The sequence below is a fragment of the Rutilus rutilus genome (genome assembly GCF_951802725.1).
Source record: "Rutilus rutilus genome assembly, chromosome: 22".
Lineage (NCBI taxonomy): Eukaryota > Metazoa > Chordata > Actinopteri > Cypriniformes > Leuciscidae > Rutilus > Rutilus rutilus.
In genome coordinates this window covers 19850600-19878392 of record NC_140227.1, presented here as the reverse complement: position 1 = coordinate 19878392, position 27793 = coordinate 19850600, and the positions used below count along the sequence as shown (strand labels likewise).

The 27793-nt window shown below is 38.4% G+C and overlaps 2 protein-coding genes across 2 annotated transcripts in view; both read left to right on the top strand.

Moving 5' to 3' along the window:
• pik3c2b (phosphatidylinositol-4-phosphate 3-kinase, catalytic subunit type 2 beta) overlaps window positions 1–19793 on the top strand; it is a 47722-nt gene extending 27929 nt beyond the window's left edge. Inside the window, exons 15-33 of the mRNA XM_084394881.1 lie at window positions 819–961; window positions 6973–7161; window positions 7672–7765; window positions 7946–8040; window positions 9696–9876; window positions 10145–10252; window positions 10352–10444; window positions 10537–10666; window positions 10966–11102; window positions 11330–11499; window positions 11915–12071; window positions 12258–12367; window positions 12452–12653; window positions 12752–12879; window positions 13282–13399; window positions 15695–15791; window positions 16798–16904; window positions 16992–17120; window positions 17491–19793. Coding sequence (XP_084251007.1) covers window positions 819–961; window positions 6973–7161; window positions 7672–7765; window positions 7946–8040; window positions 9696–9876; window positions 10145–10252; window positions 10352–10444; window positions 10537–10666; window positions 10966–11102; window positions 11330–11499; window positions 11915–12071; window positions 12258–12367; window positions 12452–12653; window positions 12752–12879; window positions 13282–13399; window positions 15695–15791; window positions 16798–16904; window positions 16992–17120; window positions 17491–17682 — 2580 coding nt within the window. The 3' untranslated portion in view covers window positions 17683–19793. The remainder of the gene's footprint in view (window positions 1–818; window positions 962–6972; window positions 7162–7671; window positions 7766–7945; window positions 8041–9695; window positions 9877–10144; window positions 10253–10351; window positions 10445–10536; window positions 10667–10965; window positions 11103–11329; window positions 11500–11914; window positions 12072–12257; window positions 12368–12451; window positions 12654–12751; window positions 12880–13281; window positions 13400–15694; window positions 15792–16797; window positions 16905–16991; window positions 17121–17490) is intronic.
• Window positions 19794–20826: 1033 nt separating this feature from the next.
• Window positions 20827–27693, top strand: ppp1r15b (protein phosphatase 1, regulatory subunit 15B). Its single transcript, XM_084394882.1, has 2 exons — window positions 20827–23485; window positions 26294–27693. The coding sequence occupies exons 1-2, from the start codon at window positions 21713–21715 to the stop codon at window positions 26483–26485; spliced, it is 1965 nt and encodes a 654-aa protein (XP_084251008.1). The 5' UTR covers window positions 20827–21712; the 3' UTR covers window positions 26486–27693.
• Window positions 27694–27793: the final 100 nt, after the last annotated feature.

The window sequence follows — 27793 nt, the reverse complement described above, 5'->3', positions numbered from 1 at the left end:
TTATAACCATGAGCTAGAGAATTTTACCTGTGATTTGCGGTTTGTTTTCTTTATCCCTAACCCTTCCATGAACAATATAATGGGTAACTATTAGGGCTGTTATATATCAAATATTCATGAAATACTTGCGTTAATTTTCTGATGACTATGAGATTATCACGATAGTCACAAATATTGCAATGAACTATTAGTCATTAGAATAGACCGTTTAGACCTTTTGTCTTGCAAGTTTGGAGTTGTTTATATAGATCCAGAAGCAAAAATATGTTAGTCCAACACATTTCTGTGAATCCCTTCATGCTGACTGTTTCCATGATTCATTTCAATAATACATTTGTGGCACCGTTCAAATGTTCACGGTCCCTGCATGATATTTTTCATAAAACAGTGCACGCTAATAATGTTTTCTAAAAATATAATTATATTAGTGCGTTTAAATAAATTGTTTTGTTAGTAACTTTAACACAGTGTTTTAACTTTATTTTTACTGTTCCTTTAAATTTGATTTATTTTATTTCATGCATTTAAACATTTTGAATCTTATTGGCCATGTTTGATGGTTCCTCTTAAATATGAAGATATTCCGAATATTGGCAAGTTGTTGCTGGTGTTTGTTTTGTTTGTTTTTTTTAGCTTTTTTGCCCAGTCCTAATATCTATGCATTTTGTCTGAGGAATGCTGTAAAAAGTCAAATAAAGATGTAGTTTTGCCATTAGTTTTCATTTCAGGCTAATAACTGACCGTTCTCCTGGGTGCTTTTACACCCTCCATTGTTCAGCAGTGGCTCATTTTTAACAAAACTCTCCTTGTCTGTTCAGGTGGACTTTCCCACTTCTTCTTTCGAAGTACGCTTCAGCACCCCCGCTCCTGCAGAGTTCAGCCCCCAATACGAGTTCTCGCGCCTGGACCAGGTCAGCCAGAGGCAGCTACAGGATGTCTTGCACAAGAAGTCCCTTTTCTGGTGAGTTGGCGCTCTGATTATCCTAAAGCAAATGTTGCATCCTGATCTAATCTAATTATTATTTACTGCATTGTTACAGATTTTTCCTTGAATGGGGAAAAAATATATATAACTTGTAATACTTACCCTAACTAACACTGTGTATCTCTTATTGGATTATGACAATATTGCCCCTTATTACCAACATGGTGCAGGTGTCAGAGCCAATCTCTAACCGTTCCATGAATTTCCACCAAATTCTGGGCTGGAAACGTAAACTCTGCGCCAGCGTAAACCAAAAGGAAACCGCTAATGTCCTCATATCAGAACAACATGCGTTTGACGGACACACATTATTTACTCCAGCTACTTAATATTTATTCAATTTAAAGGGTTAGTTCACCCAAAAATTGTCATTTACTCACCCTGATGTCGTTCCAAACCCGTAAGACTTTTGTTCATCTTCGGAACACAAATGGAGATATTTTTTATTAAATCTGAGAGATTTCTGTTCTTCCAATTGACAGTCTATGTAGCTACCTCTTTAACGCTTCAAAAAGTTCATAAAAAGATTGTAAAACTAATCCATATTAAGCAGTTCAGTCCATATTTTCTGCTTTATATGACGATTGAATTGAGGCTTCTATTTGCATTGGGCTGATTCTGATTGAGCATTCCCTGAAAACCTTTGGTGAAAGAGGACGTAAGAAAGCTTCATGGCTCTTAGGTTTTTGCTACAAAAGAGAATGCAGTGGATTGATGTACATCTATAAAGGTACAGGACAAGGATGGTTTAAGTGTAGCTGCAACCACAAATAACCAACTCATGCAAATTCAGATTCAGCTGTCGTTACTCATCATTCATATTTTAGCGACACGCTCATTTGAGAGCGGAAAAGGGATTTCATGCGGCATGTCTGCATTGGAACCGAGGTTACACAAGCTCAGAGGGATGTTGAGGAGCTGGTCAGACCCAAGAGAGGATGAAAAATACTGTTGTAGCAGTCGGTGTCAGATCGTTCCTTGTTTCCTGGAGGGATTAAACGCGACATTGCCTAGTTCCTTTTGTCCTCTGACCCTGTGTGCTTCCCCCATCTCATCCCTTCGTTCAAATGACCGTGGGAGGAATAGCGGCGTTCATGTGGAGTTGGAAATGTCTGGATGTGAGAGCAGTTGCCTGGTGGCATGGAGGGTGAGGAGAACAGGAAATGGAACAAGCATAATTTAAGTATGTTAAATGTAATAAGATTATGCAAATGTTTAATATATAGTATAATTTCTATTTTTATTATGAGTTTATAATATAATATACAGTTTAAATGTTTGGGGCAAATGCATTTAAGTAACTTTATACTTTTTGTTCATAGTTTTATGCATTAAATTAATCAAAAGTGACCGTAAATAAATTTTTATAAAGTAACAAAAGATTAACATTATAACTGTTTGCATGAAATTTGACTAAATTATCCAAATCGGCATATTAGAGTTATGCCATCATATGAATAAATGACATTTTTAAATATTAAAAGGGGGAAACTGTTATTTTCAGTTGTATTAATATTTCACAATATTAGTTTTACTATATTTTTGAATAAATTAACGCAGCCCTAATGCAGCATAAGAGATATCTTCCAGAAACATTGTAAAATGTTACTGCTCCAAACCTTTTAATGGTAGTGTATTTAAATCATATTATATAGTTATATTTTTTTATTATCATTATTATCATCATTATTATTATTATTATATATATATATATATATATATATATATATATATATATATATATATATATATATATATATATATATATATATATATATATATATATATATATATATATATATATATTTTTTTTTTTTTTATTATTCTATTATATAGATTAATATATAATTAATGTCTTTATAATAAATATGCATGTAAAAATTGTGTTTTAATGGATCAGGCATTGTTTTTTTTTTTTCTGTTGTCTATGGTTGAATATGAGGACATATCTGGTGCTCTACAGTGTTCACTTTGTTACTGTCAGCTTTAGACAGCTGATGTGGATCTCCTCCCCAGCTGGCCCCGTTCCTCCTCTCCTTCTCTCTCAGCTGTTTTTCCTCTGTGGAGCTCTGAAACATTTGCTGCAGAGACCGACTCTTAGCAACAGTTTAAAACATGGAGCCACACCAGCATGGAAATATTCAGTCATAAATTGTATCCAGCTCTCGGTTCAAAGGTTGAGCGTTTGAACCAGGTGTAAACTCTATGATCTGACTTGTGTTAGCAGAGAGTTAATGTTTCAACTTTTCTCTTTTCGTTTTCATGCAGTTTATCGATTCTAGAAGTGTTTGCTCCAATTACTAATGCTCATTTTTGGGTTAGGGATTTTCAAAATACCTTTTATGGTACAGATATGAATTATACCTCATTGTTCATCTTTTTAGTGGCCTTTTGTAAGTGTTTGGACTTTTGATTTTACATCTCATGAATGATGAAAGGGGCAACAAGGAAAAGAAAAAAAGTATAATAAGGGGTCATATAATGGTGCATGCACTTTTACAAGTTGATTGTACTGAAATGTGTGTTGGCAGTGCCTTTACACAACCATCATAAAATGATAAAAATCCATCCAGTGTTTTATTTTTTTATTTTTTTTTATCTCCTTATGTTTTCCCCCCATCTCAAATCAAGCCGTTCGATTTTGTGACGTCACAAAATCGACGCCCCTCCCACGATTGTTGATTGACAGCAGCGTTTCAACACAGACCCGCCCTCACTCGTGAGCGAGCTGTCTGTCATCATAGTCCGAGAGGTCCTTGTTGATACGCTGGAGCACTGTCTATGAGCAGAATGGCGTCAAAGCGATTGTGGTGTTCTGTTCTTGGGTGTAATAAGGAACACAGCAGTCATTTTGATGTTCTTAAATCCGAACCGCTGAAGACGCAGTGGCTGAGTTTTGTTTTCGAAGGGAATATTCCCCACGATCAACGTCAATGCTTTCATGTTTGCGCGAATCACACACCAGACTGCTTTATAAATGAGAACATGGAAAAAGGTATTAGCTCCTGTCTGAGTATGTGTTGTTTATGTGCCTAATGACTGTCATAGTCTCACAGACTGGTTATTTTTTAAACAGATCAGTAAAATTTTAGTGCTTCAGCCCTGACAGTTGTACCTAACACTGCAGAGATAACGTTACGCATCACGGACAAGCCTACATTTACCGAAAAGTTTTTCATGACCATTAGCTGTAACATCAATCTGTCAATGAAATAACGCATACATCTGTAAACACATAGCGTTCGTATCTCACTACTCTACCCTGCCAGTACATACAAAGATAGATCAAAGTGACATTACGTTAACCAACCGTTCAGAAACGTCCTGTTTTCCAACTCCGGTTCAAATTGATACGGTTGCACAGATGTTTCCTCAGACTCCCGCTGCCATTCTTCAAAATATAACGTTACCCTCAACTGTTGTCAAGGCAACACTCCACGTGTGGTGGTGTGGCAAAACGCCCACAGAACAGAGGGGTGGGGTGAGCAAAGCTCATTATCATTTAAAGACACATGCACTTAAATGGCGTGCTGAAAACAGAGCTGTTTTTGACCAGGTAAAATGAGTTTTCTTACAATACTAATGAGAATTTTTAATTAAAGTATATTACAAACTTTTAATTTAGACCCTAAAGAATCATATTAACTTGTGCAAAAATGGCATTATATGACCCCTTTAAAAAAACGAAGATCTCTTATGCTCACCAAGGCTGCATTTATTTGCTCAAAAATACAGTTAAAAACAGTAGTATTGTGAAATATTACAGTAAAAACAGGTTTTCTCTTTTAATGTAATTTATCCCTATGATTAGTAAAACTGAACTTTCAGCATCATTACTCCAGTCTTCAGTGTCACATGATCCTTCAGAAATCATTCTAATATACTGATTTGCTGCTCAAGAAACGTTTTGTGTTCGTATCAATGTTGAAAACAGTTGTGCTGCTTAACATTTTTGTGGAAACTGATTTTTCAGGATTCTTTGGATAGAAATAAAAAATCAGCATTTATTTGAAATTGTAGACTTAAATTGGACATGTCCCCACCACTATTTTCTAAGGTCGATATTGTCCCCACCACTTTTGAAACATCGACACAAACGCACGAATGTACCAATACAAATAAACAAAACATCTCCAGTTAACTAGCAGAGCATTCATTTCGTTGGTTTTTTTAATAAGAGGCGATCTAGCGCTGAAATGTGGTGTTTTTTAAATCAACTGATCAAAGTGCGCGTTGCCGCTGTGATCAGTGGCACGGATACTATGTTTGTTTCTGGCTCGCGTACAGTCTTCACTCGGACGCGTGCTTCAATCCGTTGTGGAGAGACTCTCTATTCGTTCCGGTGAAATTAGAAAACAAAATGCACAGTGTCCCTGCCTGATATAGGCTACAACCACTGAAAAACATAATCGGTTTTGATGAAAAAAAAAAAAAACCTATATGAGTGCGGATTAGAACCCTGGACCTCTGACTCGCTTGTCATAAATTCTACCCCTGGACCACTTAAATACACGCTTAAAATAGTCGGATCAAAATATAATAGGCCTCATTGAACGACCACTTAAACCCAATCAATGTACAATTTAAATCGATTGCTGGACATAGATGTACAATAACATTACGGTTTTATGATTAGGCATTGTGTTACACCCCTCCCCCACCTGTCCCACCCGTCCCACCCACTTTTTAAAAACAAAGTTACGCCACTGGTGGAATGTCTGAAATAGGCAAGCACAACCCACAGCTTCTTCAGAAACTGTGCAAATCTAGATGTATGTCTTGTTGCACAATGGGGGTTTTTTTTGTCCCAGGAGGAACACTGTTTATTAAATTTAGCATTAGTTCATGGCCATTTGGTTGTCCTTTTCTTTACCGATTGATTTGCAGAAAGGCCTCAGGGTTGCTTTGGGCAAAATCAATACTCAAGCCTCTTGTGAATTGTGGGATATGTAGTCTTCTAATGACAGTCATGCTTGCATGTTGAAGAGTGTGAGTGTGACTGTATGAAGCATTCACAACCCTTCCCCCAGTATATTGAGCTGTCTGATGACTGGCCCAGCAGGCGCAGAGGTAATTTGATCCGGGGTTCCTGCCCTACGGCTGTCATCCCTAGAGGGAGAAGCCACTCCCCAACATGAATTCATAAGCAAGCAGAAAAACATGGTAGCTAAACATTGCCGAATAAGTGGGTATGTTTAACAAATGACGTCCAACAAGAGATGAGATAAGCATCATGAAGGACCTAGACAGATCGTTATATAGGTGTTTAAGCATGGATTTTGTGCCGATGATTATTTGTACAGGCTATAGCAAGTTGTTTTCAGTCCCCTCTATGCATTTAAATATTATTCATGAACATAAATCTGTTTACCTTTAACTAGAGCCTTTTGGAGTGTTTACCTCCAGACTTGGACCTCAGGGTTTAGTACATCAGTGTAGAAGTAGGCATGCATCATAAATTACCAAGAGATTCAGTGTGGTTATTTTCTATCCTTTACTGCAGTGAGAGCCCACGCAGAGATCCCTTCCTGGAGATGCTTTACTTTCTTAATTGCTGTATTAGCAGCATCTTTGTCTAGATTGGAAGTTTGCACATATTTGAACTTAATCAGATTGGCGAATTATGTTTTTTGACCGATAGCATGTAGATGGTGGGTTGCAAACCTTTTTGAGGTGCTTCTGATTTTTATGAAAGGGGCAAAAAGAAAAAACGAATCCCTCATAATTAAACTACCGTTCAAACGCATGTCTGTAAGAATTTTTTCAAAAGTGAGGTGTAAACTATGGTTGCTTGTCTGGAAACATTAAATTCTTCCAGCATAGCACTGTCATTTTTGCAGTATACTTAAGCTCTTATGTGTGTCTATAACTGTGCAAGTATGTCTACTGTTTGTGCTAACATGGAATAAACCGACAAATACATTTTAATTATGTTTTCTTAAAAATAGCAAGTCATGCTAAATATCTTGTTTGGTTCTTTTATCTAGGTTGACTCCGGAGGACCGGCGCCTGTTGTGGGAGAAGCGTTATTTCTGTCATGCGGAAGCCAGTCGTCTGCCTCTGGTCCTGGCCAGCGCACCCAGCTGGGAGTGGGCATGCCTGCCTGACATCTATGCCCTGCTCCGCCAGTGGGAATGCATGAACCACCTGGACGCCCTAGGCCTGCTGAATGCCACGTGAGTGTTATGGTAACCATGGCAACTGCTTGCTCCGTTGTTTAGCTGAAGGCTAAGCAGAGCTTGACTGTCCTTCAACGGCTGGCAGTCGGGCTGATTTGAGTAGACCATGAAGAATTGACCTTTGAGATTTGTCCAGCAGAGCACATGTGGAGCGCAGATATCTTTCAACATTTACTGACATGATTTAAAAGCTGTATTAGTGTTAAATCAAATCGGCTCAATCAAGAGCCACCAGGTTTGATCTACCAGCTCCAACTAGGTTGACCAAGATGGTTCACCAGGTTAACTTTAACCTAATCGGCTGGTAGCCCAACTGATCAACCACCTAAACCAGCTTGGACTGGATAATGACTGCACCTGTATATATTTTATCCAATATATATCAGTCATATTATAGTTATTATCCAGTTTATTTTATTTATGTTAATACATAGTTTGTACTTTTGTATAGTGCAGTTTATTGCACCACCTTTTCATTTTTTTGGTTTAACATCCCCTTTAAACCAGGTTTCCAGATCAGGAGTGCAGGCGGACGGCTGTACAGTGGATGGACTCCATCTCTGATCCTGAGCTTTTGGACTTCCTTCCTCAGTTAGTGCAGGTAACAAAGGCCTTGTATCCAACTTCCTCCTTTTATGCTCTATTCCCTCCTTTCCCATTGACCTTGATCTGTTTATATCCTACCTGTCTTTCTTTTTACCTTCCGTCCTTTTTGTTCTCTCAACCTCTGATTTCTCCCTCCCCATCTAACAAATTGCTCCAACTCTTTCTCTTTGTGCAGGCGCTGAAGTACGAGTGTTATCTGGACAGTCACCTTGTGCGTTTTCTGCTGAGGAGGGCCATCGGGGATGTGCGCATAGCTCACTACCTTTTCTGGTGTGTCCTCTACTCTCTGATTATACTTAGAAACTCGGTGCGCATGTATTATAGAGCACATATAGTGAGAAATCGGGTCATGCTGCCTCATACTGTCACATTCAGGTTTGTCAGTGTTAGGTTAGTTCACCCAAAAATTACATTTCTTTCATTAATTACTCACCCTCATGTCGTTCCAAACCCATAAGACCCCCCCCCCCCCCCCCCCCCCCCCCATAGACTGCAATGTTATCACTTTCAAGACATTGTTAAAATAGTCTGACTACAGTGATTCAACCTTAATGTTGTGAAACAAGCATACTTAAATTTGTATTTTTTGTGTGCAAAAAACAAAAATGGCGACTATTCAACAATTTTAACATTCTTCCATGTCAATCTCCGAGGCTGTTCACGTGAGCACTACTACGTGTGTTTGTGTGATCAAGTCTTTTTTTCATTCTTTTTTTGCACACAAAAACTATTCTCGTCGTTTCATGACATTAAGGTTGAACCACGGTATTCATATGGCCTATTTCAAAGATGTCTTTACTATCTTTATGGGCCTTGAAAGTGTTAATAATGTTGCAGTCTATGTGGGGTCAGAAACACCTCGGTGTTCATCAAAAAAATCTTAATTTGTGTTCCGAAGATGAACGAAGGTCTTACGGGTTTGGAACGACATGAGGGTGAGTAATGACAGAAATTTCATTTTTGGGTGAACTATCACTTTAAACTGATGCACTTGTGTGTTGAGATTTGAATCTTTGACCTGTCAGCACCTGGAATGCTTGGTACTTTGTATACACTAAAGTCATGCACATGTAGATTATCACTGTTTAACACTGATTGCATGAGTGTGTATAAAATTAGCTAACAGCTCCACCTGCTGTACAAATGCAGTCATTTTCTTTCTTGGAGCAGTCAAAGCCTTTATGAATGCGGTTACATTTTTATATGTATGTGTGTATGTCATAAAAATCATATATATATTTAGACTTTTGCATATATAGACTTTTGCAATGTGACATTCTTTTCAGAACAATTAAACTAAGAATGTGTATGTTGCTTTATTACAGAATAAGCTTACCTTACATCTAAAAATTTATATATTTTTATTACCTTTTATAAAATATTTATACATTTTAGAATTTGTTGCACTGCCTTTTATTTTATTTTTAAACTACATATTTTACTAATAAGGGGAAACATTACTTATCTTAAGTTACACTTTTTTTTATTTTATAAATGTGTATATATCATTGTAGCATATGTTTCTGCTGCCTTTTAAGTTAATAATTCATATTTTTAGTAAAATTATTTTATAAAAACTACAAGTTTTACTAATAAAAAATACTGTATTAAAGTAATAAAGAATCATCATTTAAAAATTAGGACAATACCAAATTCATTACTGTAAAGAGAATTGTGTGCTTAAGTGCTCTAAAAACAATATTGTCACAATGTAAAACTTCATAAAACTTGCAAATAGTCAATTAAAATTTCTTTATGCTAAAGAAAATCACATTTTGTGCTCAAATCTAAACATTTCATTAGACAGAAATTGCTCTTTGTTTGTGCAATCTATATAAAATGCCTTCAAGGAAATGAATTGCTGTAAGGATGTTTTGGACCATCAGTTTAAATACACTACTCTTCTTTTGTCGCTCTCTTTGTAGGTTGCTGAAAGATACTCTTCAGGACTCTCAGTTTAGCGTGAGGTATCAGTATCTGCTGGCGGCTCTTCTCTGCTGCTCCGGTCGAGGTTTAAGGGAAGAGTTTGATCGGCAAGGCTGGCTGGTCAACATTCTGGCTAAGCTAGCCCAGCGGGTCAGAGACGCCTCCCCTTCATCCAGACAGGTCAGCTTCACTGTTCCTCATTTACTCCTGGTATTTACATCTATTTCACAAGGTCCAATCAGTGCCTTTTTCTGATGAGAACAATTATGACCTACAAAAATAATTTGCTAAAAAGAGCCGGCTTCTAAATTTCTCATTTAGTTGTTCACTATTTTTAGCTTTAAAGAGCAAGTCTGTGCCAAAGTCTGATTGTTGATCCCTAAGGGGCATTTTAACATTCTCCAGACCATCTGGTCAGCACACTAATCGTGGTTTGTCTGGTTTTCAGGCTATTCTTCGTGAGGGGCTAGAAGAGGTCAAACAGTTCTTCTGTCTGAACAACAGTTGTCGACTTCCTCTGAACCCAGGCCTGCTCGTCAAGGGCATCAACATACAGGTAATTACAGAATGTGTCTTTATATCAAGCATTTAAGTCATTGTATTGTTCTTGTCAAGATGTAAGAAACAAAACATGTCTTTCATTCTCTTCATGTAGTCTTGCTCCTACTTCAACTCTAATGCAGTGCCCCTCAAGCTCTCGTTCCAGAACCAGGATCCTTTGGGAGACCACATCAACGTCATCTTTAAGGTACCACCTTCACGTGTCTGTGTGCATTACGGATCAGCGGTTGTGCATTGTAACACGTTTTCAAGCTTGGTCGTTTATGGTTGTGTGTTCAGGCTGGAGATGACCTGCGGCAAGACATGCTGACGCTGCAGATCATTCGGATCATGAATAAGATCTGGATCCAGGAGGGACTTGATATGAGGATGGTCATCTTCCGCTGCTTCTCTACGGGACGGGGCAGAGGTACATCCATCCTTCCATGTTGAGACTTTAGTGAATTTCAGACACTGAGTTCATAAACAACTGTATTTTCCCACCTAGAATTAATTATCAGGGCCATTTTTTTTTGTTTAATTAAACTAATGAATGTTTATATCGAGATCTCTGGAGCATTTTCGCCACTTGTGACTTTTTTTTTTTTTTTTTTTCCTAAACCCTCGATTCCACTCTATAGACTTGATCTTAACAGAAATTCACATTTTATACAATCATAATACTGAGAAATGGAAGTAATTTCATAACTCCTAATTTCCCTTGTGTAGGCATGGTAGAGATGATTCCAAGTGCAGAAACCCTGAGGAAGATCCAGGTTGAGCATGGAGTAACTGGTTCCTTTAAGGACCGGACTTTGGCGGACTGGCTGCAGAAACACAACCCGACTGAAGAGGAGTATGAAAAGGTACTGTATAATATCGTTATACTACATTTAAGACTATTCGCTCAACCAGATGGTATGTGTGAAATGTCAGTCCATAGCCGGTTTAGTTGCATTGGGTTGCATCATGTTTCTTATTTTGCCTTTCCTAAAAATATGAAAATGTATTGAGAGATTTGGAAATTCAGTCCCTTGGTGTCTCAAAGTGGTTGGTTAAAAACTAATTCTGTTGGTTTGTTGCTTTTTCACAGGCGGTGGAAAACTTCATTTATTCGTGTGCTGGTTGTTGTGTGGCCACATACATTCTAGGCATATGCGACCGCCACAACGACAACATCATGCTGAAGACCAGTGGACACATGTTCCATATTGACTTTGGCAAGTTCCTGGGGCATGCACAGATGTTTGGCAACATCAAACGGTAGGAACACAAAAAGAACATAAAAAAAAAAAAAAAAAAAGAGTTCCTCTGCCCCACATTTTGATCACTGCAACTGTTGTCTTTCAGAACAGTTAAGAACTATTGAGCTACAACAGCCTCTTTCACATTTCTTCTTCCCAAAGGAACTGAATAAAGTAATAAGCCCCAAGAAGCTGTGGTTTACAATCATTTAGAACAGCTAAGTAGCATTGTTAGGCAAGACACGAAGCAGAGGACACAGATGTTTGTAGAGTAATTTACAACAGCTCAAACACTGTGTGCTCAACCAATCAGAGTCAAGGACCGGAACTATCAATTTTATAAGAATGTTTTTGCGCTAAACCAGATCTGGGCTGTTGATAGTAAATGTTATCGCAGATTGTAATCGTCCTGTTTTTGTTTCGTTTTCTTACAGCGACCGGGCTCCTTTCGTGTTTACGTCTGACATGGCATACGTCATCAATGGAGGTGACAAGCCATCAAGCCGCTTCCATGATTTTGTGGACTTGTGCTGTGAGGCCTACAATCTCATTAGGAAACACGCACATCTGTTTCTGAACCTGCTTGGCCTGGTGAGTTCCCAGATAACTCCACATACTGGTGTCTCCCACATTTTGTTTTAGTTGAATGCATTCACAGAGTTCAGGTAAAGTAATGCTCTCTGTCTTGCTTTATCGTTTGCCTGGTATTTGAATGCATTGTATTCTTCTGGTCTAACAATTAAATACTCTTAGTAACCCCTGTGTGTTTGTATGCAGATGCTGTCCAGTGGGATACCAGAGCTGTCTGACGTGGATGATCTGAAATATGTCTATGATGCTCTGAGACCACATGAATCAGAAGCAGATGCCACCATGCACTTCACCAGGTGAGAGCTTACAAGTTATTGCCATTGTCCTTTGAATCCATTTGTCTTGAATAGCCTTCATCTTAACCTTGTCCCCTCTTCTAGGCTGATCGAGTCAAGTCTTGGCAGTGTGGCTACCAAACTCAACTTCTTCATCCATAACCTGGCCCAGATGAAGTTTGCATCCTCCGAGGAGCGTCCCGTTCTATCATTTGCTCCACGCGTCTACACTCTTAAGAGTGATGGTGTCATTCGGAGCCTGTTTGTTTGCAAACACATCAAAACCTTTACTCCAAGCAAAGGCTACGTAAGTCTACTGCATGTACATTTAGCCATAATGCATTTTAAGTACATTATAATCATTTATACAGATCTTCATGTTCATTTATTTACGCCTTCATGCAGTCTTATGTTGTAAAAGTGGAGCGGGAAGGTCAACCGGGGACAACAACTTTAGTCCAGAGGACCTTCGAGGAGTTCCATGAACTTCACATTAAACTGCAGCTCATCTTCCCTTCCTCAAAACTACCCAGGTACAATTTTAAAACCTGACAGAAATGTGAATTATATGAAATCAAAAGCTCATTGAATACACATCATAGACCTTGACCTTGAGTGATTTGAAAAATTACTGACTGTGGTGGGAACTAATGCAGATTTCTGTTATCAGTGGATATATTTAGTTTGAAATCTGCGATAAGTTATGAAACCAAATGAAAGCTGGTCGTAGTACATTTCTTCTCTGTACTGCTAGTATCAATGTATTAAGCGACATTTTGATCAGCCATCAATTCCTATCGCAAAAAATAAAGCTCCTCAGAGTGGTGTACAGGACCCTGATCTCCCCTTTGGGATGTATTTTGTGGTAACGTATGCCATAAGTAGTAGTGCTTTTCATTTAATTTCACACCCCTCACAATGTAATGTTCCCACAGCTTCCCCAGCCGCTTTGTGATTGGTCGGTCTCGAGGAGAGGCCCTGGCAGACAGAAGGAAAGAGGAGCTAAATGGATATGTTTGGCATTTGATCCATGCTACTCAAGAGGTGGCACAGGTACCTTTGACCCACTATTGTCTTTATATTTTATAACCCTTCCCCTCACAATCCATGTACACTATGATTCAAAACATTGGGGGCGGTGTATATAGTTATTTTATATCTCAGATTTGTATATTGTTTTTGCACTGCGATACATTTTATTAAAAAAAATATGCTCACCAAGGCTGCATTTATTTGATCAAAAATACAGTAAAAACAGTAATATTGTGAAATATATTAAAAATAAGTTATTTTAAATAGTAAAACTTTAAAATGTCATTTATTCCTGTGATGGCAAAGCTGAATGTTCAGCATCATTACTCCAGTCTTCAGAGTCACATGATCCATCAGTAATCATTCTAATATACTGATTTGATGCTTAAAGGTGCATTGCGCGAGAGTCTGAGTTTTCGCAGAACTACGCCCCCTCTGGCGGCAAGCGAAACTGCAACCAGAGGTGTGCACGCTCACGGACCACACGCACACGCACGCTTGCACGAGCTCGAGCTGGTCATAACCCAAGGAGCATCAGCCGCACAAATCTTTTGTTTACAATCATAATGTCTTCAGAGGTAATAAAGTTTTAAATCTGCAAGTAATTTAAAATATGTGAAAGGAAAGGCAATTGAGTAAATAACACACTTATGTGTGAGGGAAAAAATGGGGGTAGTAGAAAACTTCGTTTTTTATTCCCATCTATCTCCATGTTGAACTGTGTTATGTGTTTACTGTATCCACTTATGACTATTATTATGGAAACACGTTCATGAACAATATAAGTTATAACTTTGTAAAAGCTCAAAATTGTAATCATGATACCATACCATACACAGTCGGTCAGCAAAGTACACCCAAATGTCTCAAGGTAATAAACAATCAAGTGGCACTATGACGTTACCATAAAAGCCAAACAGGCTAATCCGCCGAAGATTTGCGGGGGTTTAGCCTGTTTTATTGATCAGCTAAGTAGCATATTCCAATAGCAATACATCGTAATTAAGCAGTAATTTGCTCAAAATTTGTGTCTAAGTATCTAACTTATATATCAGCATTTTATATCACAATCATTCTGAACCTGATCACTGACAATGGTAAGTTAGTAAAACCTATTCCGATTGTACATTTATCTAGCTTACGCTAAAGCATTACACATTTTATGGATCGTCATTTATTGTCATTATTGGCCGTATCAGACATTAGAGAATGGGATATATCTTACCTTTTTATCAAGAAAAAAGCCAACTGAGGATCCCGTTTGAGCCCTAGAGCAGACCGGAGATCTCTCCATTTGTTGAAAGCCTTCCCTATGTTTACTCTCGTCTTACCCCGACGCCTGTCTGACTCCAATTTGGACCTTTTGGTTGCACTAGACAAAAGTTCTCTTTTTTTTTATCTTACGTGGAGTTTGCGTTGGTGTTTGAAATGAACTACAAGCCGGTCTCTTAGAATCCATTTTCTACGGAGAATGGCGGCGTCGGCGCATACACAAACCTGCCAGACATATGAGCGTGCCGTGAACGCGCATGACGTCACGCCCAGTCTCAGATTCCGACCCGAATCCCTCTTATTTATTTTACTGTACAGGATTATAGAGGCAATCGCAGTGATCAGAGAAGGGCTCATTCAGCCCATCAGGCAATTGTTTAAGCATGTATGGGTTAGAAAACGGGTATTTTTAACATGAAAAGTTGCGCAATGCACCTTTAAACTTTTCTTAGGTTTAAAAAAGTTGCGTAATATTTTAGTGGAAACGGATATATATATAATATATTATATATTATTATTATTTTTTTTTTTTTTTTTTTTTTTTTCAGGATTCTTTGAATAGAATTTATTTAAAATTGACCTTTTTTTGTAACATTGAAATGCCTTCATTCACTTTTGATCAATTGACTTCATCCTTGCGTAATCTTACTGATATTCCAAACTTTAAAACAGTAGTGCAATTGTTAAAAATAAAAAAATAAAATAACTTTTATAATGTTAAATGTATGTTTACATTCACCAGCCACACCACCATTATTTTATTTCCTGAATAATAGTAGTAAATAGAAATGTGGGCAGCTTGCAGTAATGGGAGTGGTTTCAGTTTAACTGGCACGTTTCTTGGAAATCAGCCGTTCTGTGAAACCGTCCACCCACAGGCCTATTGACGGCCAGACTGTGCACGCTTTCACACTTCCTGTGCTGTGCTGTACTGTACTTTAGGGTGCATCTCAAGAATGTAACCAGATCGCATAGCGTCCATACTTTCGCTGTGACTGTACACCTGCTTATGAGTTAACTGCAGTTTACCCTCTCTTCTTTCAGTGTGATCTGATCTACACCTTCTTTCACCCTCTACCAAGAGATGAGCGTGCAGGAACTGTAGGAACTGTTGTTAATGCACTCCATAATAAACCAGCAGGTATATTTCTTTGCCTTATTTGCCTTCTACACACCCACATACACTTGTTATGAATCCCTCTATTTACTCATGCTTTTGTATATGATGGATTCAAAGTTCATGCAGTTCATTCTGCCATCACAGCAAATCATCATGAGTTAGTGTAAAGGAAATGCCTATTTGGGCCAATCAGCTGCAGTCCATGTGAAGGTGACTAAGTGACACACCCAGTGCTTATCCAGGGTCTTATCTTTAACTACTAGTGTAATGTGTCTGCAATCACAAAACGTTATGCACTCTGACACAAGGGATTTTAAAACTGAGGTCCAAGAAAAATATTGTTAATTTCATTGAGATTCATTTTTTTATTCAATTGACATTGCTCTTAAGCTTTATACAGCTAACAGTACGCTTACAATTTGAATAAATAAAATAGTAAAAAAAAGATGTGCTGTCAGCAAAGTAAATATTTTCAAGATATTATTTTAATTAATATTCTTTTGAGTACAATCACAATATTAAAAGCCAATTATTTAATTTTGTGAACAGCATATCGTTTTTATAAAATCTTGCTGTTTGCTCGCACAGTAAAAATGGAAGTTTATTCATAAATTATACTGTATATCTGCCTTTAGAAGTCCCTTGCGAGAGAATCATCTTATTTGCTTGTCTATGGAAAATAACCAGGCATTTGTATTTCTCTGTGAGGACAGCGACCAAAATGAAATCTGATTCTCCCCCCTTTCTGGCGCCGGGCCTGCATCAGACACTTTGTAAACACTTCCATAGATCAAACCCTGAGAGTTTATCATAACTAGTTAAATATTGAAAGAGTCATCATGAGTAAAAGCTGCACCGTGGCAGCCATAACATCTGGTGGGTTACCTTATCTGATTTGTGATAAAGGTCTTTGCTCAACAGGTTCCAATTAGATTATTTACTTAATTCACCTTAAGTATACCTGGCAAGCCAGATGCACGTGCACACACACCTTTCCACACTAAATCAAGTTCCTCCTCCTTCCCAGATGTGTCCTGGGCTCCTGTGCCCGGTACAGTGGCAGGTGAAGTGAAGCTCTCGATTCTGTACAAGAGCGACAAGCTTTTCATTATGGTGATGCACATCAGAGGCTTGGTGAGTGTCTGCCATTAATCATATGCACATAATTCACATACAAATGTTGAGTTGGCACTCACCAATGCGTTTTGAACTTTTCTTCAGCAACCTTTGCAGGAGGGAACAGATCCTGATCCATACGTCAAATTGTACCTCCTCCCAGACCCTCAGAAAACTAGCAAGAGAAAGACCAAGGCAGCCCGGCGAACATGCAACCCCACTTACAATGAGATGGTGAGAAAACATCACTATTAGATGATACTATAGAGTGTAACAGTTGGGCTCCTGAAGTAAAAATCATTCATTTTCTACATAGGGGAAATTATTTTTAACTATAACTTACAAACCTTTTTGTATAGGTTGTAAGTTTTTAGGTTATTAATCGATAGTATGCTGTTGTTGAAGAATATGTGAAATGTGTTTTTTTTAGTTCTTTAAATCAATTTTCTATTTCTCCATCGGTCAATCTTGTACCTTTTTGTCTTTTTTTTTATTTATTTTTTTATATACTTCCGGAACCAAGGCCATGGAAAAAGTGGGTGGGCACTGTTGCACTTTACTTTTCTGAATCTTCCTGAATGACATCCCTTTGTCTCCATTTCAGCTGGTGTATGATAAGATCCCACGTGGTGATTTGCAGCAGAGAACCATTCACCTGCGGGTGCTGAATGAGGGAGCATTCTGGGACAACACCCTGCTGGGTGAAACCATCATCCAATTGAAAGACCTCACCCCAGGCCATCGCATGGTGGACTGGCACCAGCTTGGCACTAGAGGCTCTGACATAAACCGTTAGCGCTTGTGTGGATGCCCAGAAGTGAAGGATTTCACTTGTGTATTTCAGTGTGCATGTGTTTGTGTCTGTCTTTGCTTATGGGTCGGGAGTTGGAGATGCCCAGCTGCTCAGAAGGCTGTTTCCCCCAGTGGGGGGTGGTGTTTGTTGATTCTCCTACCCAGGAGATGCGTAGATTTGGTGATGAAGTGTCATCGCTTGATACTGTTCTGGTGGGGTACCGTGCACCATGTGAACCAGAAGCGGTTCTTGGTAACACTATGGGACAAAAACCATTTGGTGACACAAGGATTGGCAAAAAGAATATTTAAAGATGAAATGACTTCCATGCGCCATATTTTTGGGGGATTTCTGGAAAATTGCTGTCCATGAAACTTTAAAGCCCCATTTTGTTTTCTTGATGCTAATGGAAATTTAAGTTATTTTCTTTTTAAGATGTTTCTCTATTGTGGCTCAATTTTGAGCTTTGTTGTGTCTTGTGACATTTAGTTATGCCTCTTTGTATCAGATTTTGCAGATTTACCTAAAAATGAATAGCGAGGGCCGCTTTTGTACTGTTAAGTTGGGTAACTTCACATTGCCTGTGGCATTTACCTGATCATTAAAAAAGGGATGAACACTTGATTAGTCTTAGGCTTGAAACCATGGTGGAATTAACTTGCTTCATATAACCACTGCAGTGGAAATGACACACAGAGAACAGAGTGAATGTAGATTTTTGATCATGTAAAATAGGTGGGTGCATAAAAACAAAAAGACGAATTGCATGCAAGTATATTGAACAACAGAGACAAACCCTGAGGAATATGGATTATTTCTTTACATAAACCACTAACATTTGTTTCTTTCTGAAATGATGGCACAACTTTTTATACAGAAAAGGCTTTCAAAGGGACTTTACTTCAGGGTCGATGATTTTACCTTGATTTATAAACATAACCCACACAAAGGGAAATTCTATTTGAAAATCGTTGATTTGCATGCTGTAAAATTTGCTACTGGATATATATTGCATTTTTTGCATTTGTTTGTCAAGTTGACCTCATATTTCCAAGTTTTATTGGTTAATTTATTTTTCCCCCTTTTTTTTTCAAAGGGGGAGTGAAATTAAAACTTTAGGCTGTAGTTCTGTCAGTATTTCCATTCCTCCTTTATGTAAAACTGCATGTAAATTAAATGCTAAATATACCACAGTAGATTTTTTTTTTTTTTTTTTTTTTTTAAGGGAAACTTATGCTTAAAGATTTTGCATTCCGATTTGCTTTACTTTGCACTCAGTTTGATTTGAGAAGAAATGCATTATAGCTCACAGTAAGGTTGGAAGAGAAAATGAAGTAATTGGAAATTTCCTTAAATTTGTGTTTAATCTGATTCTCATAAAATTGTCCAGTTTAACCAATTGGCATTGTTTAGTGTGTGTAAAATAATAAAATAGGAAAACTATGAAGTTTTTGAGAAAATGCATAATGACAGGAACTGTTTTCAATCTTCTTTGAATTCTTATCTTTAAATCAATTACATACAAGTTGAAAGTGCAACCCTGTATGTCGAGGTGCTCTAACAATCCAGTAGCCTTAAGCAAACGTGGATCTGATTATCCAGGTCAATGTAGTCCCTGTTGTTCCATGGCTTTTTCTAACCTGAGAAACCAGCTCAATTTCAGATATGAAGTACTTTCTTTTTCTTTTTTTTTTTCCAAAGTATTGAACTTTTTCAAATGAATGATTGTGTGTTTTTCCAAAGGGCACTACTGTGTGAGGTTTAACCTAATGGGAAATGATTGTACGATTGCATGCCAACTCTATAATGGAAAACTGAGCGTTTTGTTTTGAAAATCTTTTTGTTGTGAATGTGCAGAAAAGATTGGGTTTAAAGGTATAGAACTTTTATAACATCTGTGACCCTTATTTTAATACCTAAAGAGAATGTGAGCATAAAATCAATAGGGTTGCCATATGTAAATGCTGAGAATCTAATTTTGATGTGATTTATGGATTATAAATGGGCTTTATTCCATTTTTTCCATTTCTAGGAAAATTGTTTCTCTTCTAATTTCAAACCATGTTTTTAAAATTGATTTGCACTTAATAAATGCACAAGGAAACCGACTTGAATACAGTGTGTTTCTTGCCCTGGCTACCAGTTTGCATTTGTTGGACCACATAAACCTCTACAACGATGGTGCAATGATCAATGTAAAATGATGAAACTTGTGCAAGTCTTGTTTAGATGCACATTCACATGGATTCCACGTTGAATCTCAGCTGGGCGCGACTGACCACAACAATCCGCTTTACTGAGACACTTGTGACTTTATCCCATATGCTGTTTTGTCTGTCATCACACTGAAGCAATGGTTACATCAGACTGGGGTTTATCATAAAGGCTTTAATTGCCTGTCGGAACAGTCCATGTTCTTCCACATTACTCATTATTCCGATACTCCAGAGAATTCTGATGACATTTCTCATTCATCCATGTTAATGTATCAAATTAAAACATTCCATTGAGACTGGGTTTAATTGGGACAATCTGGGAATAATATTCTTTTTCACATCAAATAGATAGGAAAACCTGAATAAAGTACAGACCTATAAATTAGACGGGAGTTATGTTTTTGGTTCCCTCTTACGCTCCAGGATTGCAGTTACAAGAGAGCAGGGAATGGGGGGAAAAAACATGTGATATTGCTTTAATAAAGACTGGCTTATGTGTCCAGACTGTCCACATATCATTTGGTGAAAATCACAAAAGAAAACGAAAAAAATATGCGTTTTCATTTAGCATCAGCAGTCATTTCCTCATGATGCATTAGTTCTGTCTGTGGTTGAGGGATTCTGCACAGGCAAGTTCACCAAAAAAGCCTTTACACCAAGGCACAAATAGATCTGTCAAATTCATGCTGAAACTATCACTGGACTTCGAATAGATCAGTCGAACTACTAGAAGCACTGACTAATGCTGTTGCATTAAAGATTTAGATTAGAATATCCTGAGATATTTATGTATGTGTTGCCGTGCATTGCGGGGCATGCACTGAACAATCTTATATAACACGCATCAATGTACCACGTGAGATCAGAATTTTACCACAGTCCCTAAGCGCGCGGTAATGCTACTGAAAATTAGAGACACTCCCTTACAGCTTTTCTGATGAAATCTCTCCGCTTTAGCTCAGCGGCTAGGGAACAAAACGGCGACGTCAACGAGTCTGAATACCAAGTATTTCTATTTAAAACGAATTAAAAGTGAAACCACTTGTTTTGTAACTTGTAAGGACACCGCTTTGACTCGATTTTGATGTTACTGCCGTTTTTTCTCCTACAACTTACAGTATTTTCTTTCGAAAAACGCGGCAGCCGGGCTCGATTGAGGTGACAGAAGACTGACAGTTGAAGAACCGACGCTCGCTTGCTTCCTCTCAAACGTCAAAATGGCTTTTGTTTCAAGCTTTCCTTTGGAGTATACCAGCCTATCTTACTCTTACACCACCTCAAACTGCCTTTCCTTTCCTTCTGCTGCTTCTACAGTCCCTTCAAACCGAAATAATTGGTATTTTCCTCAGGACGGCACAGTTGGCGTTAACACTGCGGTCAATATGGACGCCGCCGAAGCTATTCGCGTGAGCCGGTGTGGACTCAACACAGTCTAAACGACATGGACTCTTTCATTTACCCCGGAGAATATTTATCTGTACTCATGGATGGTGTTAAGGGCTGAAAGAAATGAGAAAACGTAGCGTTTTAGTTTTTCGTAGCTAACATTTAGCCATACATTAAAGCTTGGTACTAGCTGCGTTAGCCAGCTAACTTAAGCCTTATAAGGCCATATTTATGTTGTATTAGAAATTGTTCTGTGTATTACCATAATTCAGAGACATTTAAACGACATTCGAAGCCGGAGCACTTTTATGCAAATTAAGTCTAAACAGTGTGTTTAACGAGCCACTTCTTGAGGAAGTAACTTAATTTGTTAGTTTGTTCTATTTTCGTTAAGTTTATGTAGTTCAGCGCATTTCATATTTTTCAGAAGTATGAGCACACATGAACACTTTCCTCAAGGGGACACGCGGCCCGCGCGTGGCGATGACGAGCGCACTGACAGCTCGTGGATAAGCGTGTTCTCGCTGGTCTCCAGGCCTGCGTGGTCTCTCCTGCAGAGATATTTCCCGGGAAGAACCCAGACTTCATTTGAAATGAAGTCAAATCTAGATATTGGAAACTCTCTGACCCCTTTGAGAGTTGAATATCTCCACTGCCAGCATGAAAACGCGGCGCATGCGTCCTCCAGAGATCGGGGGACTCTAGTCTGGTTCACGCACGATTCGTTGAGCGAACTGGGAATTCAGAACACCTCCCAGGAAGATTTCAATCTTCAAAAGCAGGCATCGGTCGGATACCTCGGAACGGCGAGAAACTTGCTCAGCCAGGTGTTAATGAACACTCCGGAAAAAAGACGCGCAAAACCAGAAAGCGGATGCGATTTGTGCCCGGATACGGCTTCCGTGCGATCCACTAACAGCTGGTGGTGGGGTGGATTTGGGGAGGCTGACGACAAACCTCAAAACGTGCTGCTAAATGTAGCACAAAGCAGAAAAGAGACTGACACGAGCTGGCAGCATTGTGGAGAACATCACAGTGTCGGCTATTGTCAGGGCCGCTCGCCGGCGACCGTTGCCATGACGAACGAACTGTGTTTATGTAGCAATGATGGGCCATCAATGCACAACGAAAGCACTGGTCCCTTGTGCTCCAAAGAGCTGACCCACAATGCAAGCCTGCACATGCCCAAACCAGAATCCCTCCTCAACTCATACCAGCTTCCACTAGATGTTAAGCAGCAACTACTAGTTTGTAGTAGAGCCTATAATGAGGTGGCAGTTCTGACCCCTGACCAAGATAATGGCTACTCCAGCTTGGAGGAAGAACACTCAAATAGTAAACTTCACATGAAGCTGCTTTCCAAGGAACAGGAGGTGTCGGAAACAGCCGAAGACAACCCATCTCAGAGTAACACTACAGAGAGTGAGCGTCATAGTGAACCTGTCACTTGTGAGGAAGAAATTAAGGAAAGTGAAAAAGAGGACTCTGAGAAGACTGCAAAAACAGTTCCGGCTGCTGAAACCGGGCCGTTTTTGGCCACGCCTCAATGTCAAAACAAGGTCATTGCTTATATCATGGGCAGCCCTTGCAGTGGCGAATCTGAATCGGAGGATGATGGCGATTGGGACAGTAATGACGATGATGGCTTTGACAGTGAAGGCTCATCCCACTTCTCAGAGTCTGAGGACCTGGATGACAGCGACGATGAATCTGAGGAAGACTCGGATGGAGAGGAGGCCGACTCCGAGACCGAGAGGCTGTGGAATTCTCTGTGCCAAAACGGAGATCCTTATAACCCAAGGAACTTCAGAGCTCCTTTAAGGACAGCCTCCAAGCCAATCCCTGCGACCACAGACTCCTCGGTCTCCGAGTCTCCACCAGCGCGTATGTCCTCCCAGCATTCTCCGCCTCCGCCGTCGCCCTCGCTCTCTGAGAACGAGTCGAGCGAAGACACCTGTGAGATGGATGAGGAGGAGAATCAGAGACTGTGGAACTCTTTTAGCTGTTCAGCAGACCCCTACAGCCTCTTAAACTTCCAGGCCTCCTTGCAGACTCAGAAAACCCTCAAAGGCTGCTGCAAGGAGAAAGCACCTGGAACGCCACGCTACAAGAGAGAGGAGGCTGAGGAGAGGCTGGACAGCGGATTCTCAGAGATTTCCCCTTTGCCATGCTCGAGCAGTGCCACAGTTGTTCAGCTGAGGAAGGTTTGTATAACATTGACACCTTATTGCATTATCACATTCCAGTCTGAAAGTACTTACGTAATTATCTTTCTGTACAGTTTGTTTGCTTACAAAGTGTGATGTGGTGTGGTTGGCTTAAGAACACTTAATGTGTCTGGAATTGAAGAATGAATCAGATGGAGACAGTAACTACTTTGACTCATGCGGTTGTTTGAGGAGTAGTTTTTCGGCAGTATTGTTTATAGTCATAGACTGCACACTTTAAGTTCACCAAAAGGTTTAAAATCATTACACATGCTTCATCAAATCCTGGTAAGTTGATTTTTGATGACTGAGGAAGCAATTTCCTTAGGAAAGTTAATTTTAAACAGCCAGTTTTTTTAATATGTAACATAGTTGTTTTAGATAAGATACGACTTTATTGACCTCCTGGAGGAAATTGAGGTGCTTGCAGCAGTGGTACAAGGGACTTAAACAATGGTAGGTAAAATAAAGTGGTAGCCTAACACTTTATAATAAGGTTGATTAGTTAACATTGCTTAATGCATTAGGTGTCATGGATTTTTTTTATAACATTTATTAATCTATTGATATCTATGTTTTGGAAAGAAGTCTCTTGCTTACCACTGCTGCGTTTATTTGATCAAAAATACAGTAAAACAATAAAGTTGTGATATTATTACAATTAAAATAACTGTTCCATTTTAATATATTTAGAAATGTAATTCCTGTGATTGCAAAGCTGAATTTTCAGCATCATTGCAGTCTTTAGTATCACATGATCCATTAGAAATCATTCTATTATGCTGATTTGCTGCTCAAGAAACATTTCTTATTATTATCAGTTGAAAATAGTTATGCTGCTTAATATTTTTGTGTAAACAGTTTTAACAGTGTAAGCAGCGTAGTTATTTTAAATTGTAATAATATTTCACAATTACTGGGTTTTTTTTGTGTATTTTTGAATCAAGAAATACAACCGCTAAGTGCACATAAGAGACTTCCTTCAAACATATTTTTATTTGGCAAGGACACAACGAATCAAAAGTTACAGTGAAGACTTTTACGTTGTTAGAAAAGATATAATGCTGTTCTTTTGAACTTTATATTCATTAAGTGATCCTAAAAAAACGTCAGCTGTCAACATTGATGATAATAATAACAAATGTTTCATGAACAGTAAATCTGCATATTTAAATTATTTTAATGATCATATTACACTGAAGAATGGGGTAATGGCTGCTAAAAATGTTGCTTTGCCATCACATAAATAAATACAAAAATTAAATATATTCAAATTAGGGCTGTCAAACGATTAATCGCATCCAAAATAAAAGTTTAAGAAAATGTGTTATTTATATATAAAATATGTATATATAATATAAATATATATACACAGTATATACATGCAAATATTTCTTAAATATATACATGCATGTGTGTGTATTTATATATAGAAAATAATTATACACCGTACACACACATGTATTATGTAAAAACAAACTTTTATTTTGGATGCGATTAATCGTTTGACAGCCCTAATTAAAATAGAAAAGTTATTTTAAATTGTAGGCTAATAATATTTAGCAATATTACTCTTTGTACAAATAAATGCAGCCTTAAGGTTATGATACAGGGGGCAACTTTTTTGAGCAATGTTTCCGAGCGATGTTGCTTGGGCACTTTCCCACTGAGAATGATTAACAAATTTCGATCTGGATGCTTTAGATGGGTCGTGGACCCTGTGTCTCTCCTGGTTGCCCTTTGATGGCAACATTGCTCAAAAAGTTGCCCCGTGTATCATCACCTTTAGTGAGCACAGGCCATTTATTTAAAAAAAAAATCTTTCAGACCCCAAGCTTTTGAATGGTAATTACACAATTGATTTTTAACATTTCTAGGAAAAATTGTCAACATGAATTAACAATGACCAATAATATTTATATATTAACATAAACCTGGAATAGGAAATTGCCCATTGTTATTTCTTGACACCTGATGCATTAACCAATATTTCTAAATTGAACCTTATTATAGTTTTGTCAAGATAGTTTTAAAATAAGAATATATAGTAAGATAATACAGGATGAATTGTGCCTTTCATATATTCGGAATAATGGTTTATGTCCTCATCAGACCAACAATAGAGTATTTAGGTAAATGCGTGATAATATTTTATTGTATACGATGAATGGTACTAGCAACACTTAATCTTCTTTCACGCTATTATTCTGCCTTATTTCCTTTCTTTGTCAATATGGCAACATGGGCTAGCTTGAGAAAATGATGTAAAGCCATGCAAGATCATCTTAAAAAAAAAATCCCCCTCCTCTGCCTGTGATGATCTGATGCAATGGTTCCATTTTGCTGTCTCCAGGGAGACTGAGTTCGTGCGCTGCCCATTACTCATTATCACTTTATAGCGTGCAGCATTTCGTGACTCTGTCATCACGCTAGTCAGAGTCATTAGCTTTAGTCTGAGGGTGATGGCACTCCCAAACAGTCACATGTGTTAGGAACAATCACATACTCACTCACATTATATCTCAATTCTCAACAGTTTAAACACAATCTCGTGTTACTTGGCAACAGTGAAGTGATGAGTCTGAAAAGGGAGCAGAAATAAGAGCATTGGGTCTAAATTGCTAATTTTTCCTTTAGTTTATTAGTTACTGATGCTCATTTGCTTTCAAGAATGTAGAGAATGCTCATGGGATGCCAGGTTTTAATGACAGAAATGCTCTACTTCTATAATATGTAACAACTTGTTGAACAATAGATGACATTTTATTAGCCTATACTCAGTTTTTTTGTTTATTCCTTTCACAGGTGACATTTATGGAAGAGGTCGAGGAGTTCTATGCCAGCAGCGATGAGGACCGCCATGGGCCCTGGGAGGAAATCGCCCGGGACCGCTGTCGTTTTCAACGCCGCGTACAGGAAGTTGAAGAGACTATCAGCTACTGCCTTTCTCCTACTTTCCGCCTGGACATTTTTCAAAGACTCTACAGTACTAGCTAATCAAAAGCTTTGTTTGTTGTTTGGCAGTAAGTGTAAACAATGAATAAGAAATAATATATATCTATATATATCAATAGTTTAATTCAGGGCATCAGGAGGCCCTTAAATGTTCAAAGGGCTCACAAGTCACAAATCCAAGGAACTCCATGGTTCCTGCCAGGGAAAGTCAACTCGAGTCGTGCTGAAATGTTTTGCGCTGAGTGTCGTGTGGATTTTCGGAAATATGCAGTTTGTTTTGGTTTTTCTTTCATACAAGTCACACTGTCCTTTCTAGTCCTTATTACAATACTTTAATTTTAAGGAGAAAAACAAAGAGGAACTACACATCTGTTTAATGGCAGGATTCCCACTCAGTGCTGAACACTAAAAGTTTCAAAATTACAATTTTATCTACTTTTTCTCATGCCTATTGGAAAATTGATTTAATGATTTACTTGACTTGGTTTAGTGATGCACGAACTACACACAAGTGCACTAACTTCACCTCATGAGGCGACACTAAATTGATGTTCATCTTCCTCTTAGGACTGTATTAGTGCAAAAGTATTCTGGAGGGAAAGTGGTTAGCTTTCCAATCCCTGTTGTTTTCGTCTTGCAGGCCTTCTTACAAACTCAAAGCCAAAGATAACGTTCTTCTGCTCTGCAAAGGATCATGAAGCCAGGCCTCAGTGTTTGATGCTACAGGGGCGCACCGGGTGAACAATCCCCCAGAGTAATCGCACTCATTACCCACATTAAACCTAGTGGTATTTTGCCGGAGTCGAGCAATGCTTTTATCAGTGTCTGTTCCTGTGTTTGAGTGAAGATATATGGACGTGGGCCTTAGTGCAATGTATTTGCATGATCCTAAATGGAAAGATGTCCTTTTCCCCATCACTATTTATTGGACACAACCATTTGACTTAATCTGTGGAAATCACTGTCGTGTAATGGGGTTTTTCTCTGTGCTTTGAACTGTGGCAGCTGTGACTAACATAGTAAAATGTTGACTATAAAGGTGAAATGCAGGGACAAAATGCATGGTTTTGATCTGATATATAATATGCTTGATGTTGAAGCATAAAGGTAATTTGTTAATCAGTATAATTAACATAAAAGCATTTTATTTTTGTAATACATTTTAGCATTTCAGCATATGTTATGGGGTTTGTGACGAAAGACTAGTCATAATTTAATTAATCAATAAAAAGTACTGCAGAAAAAAATGACTTTTGTGTACTCGTTTTATGCTGTATTTCTTCATTTTCTTGCACTATACTGCATCAAATCACACAAACTTTGGTATACCTTGGCACGATCTATTTTCAA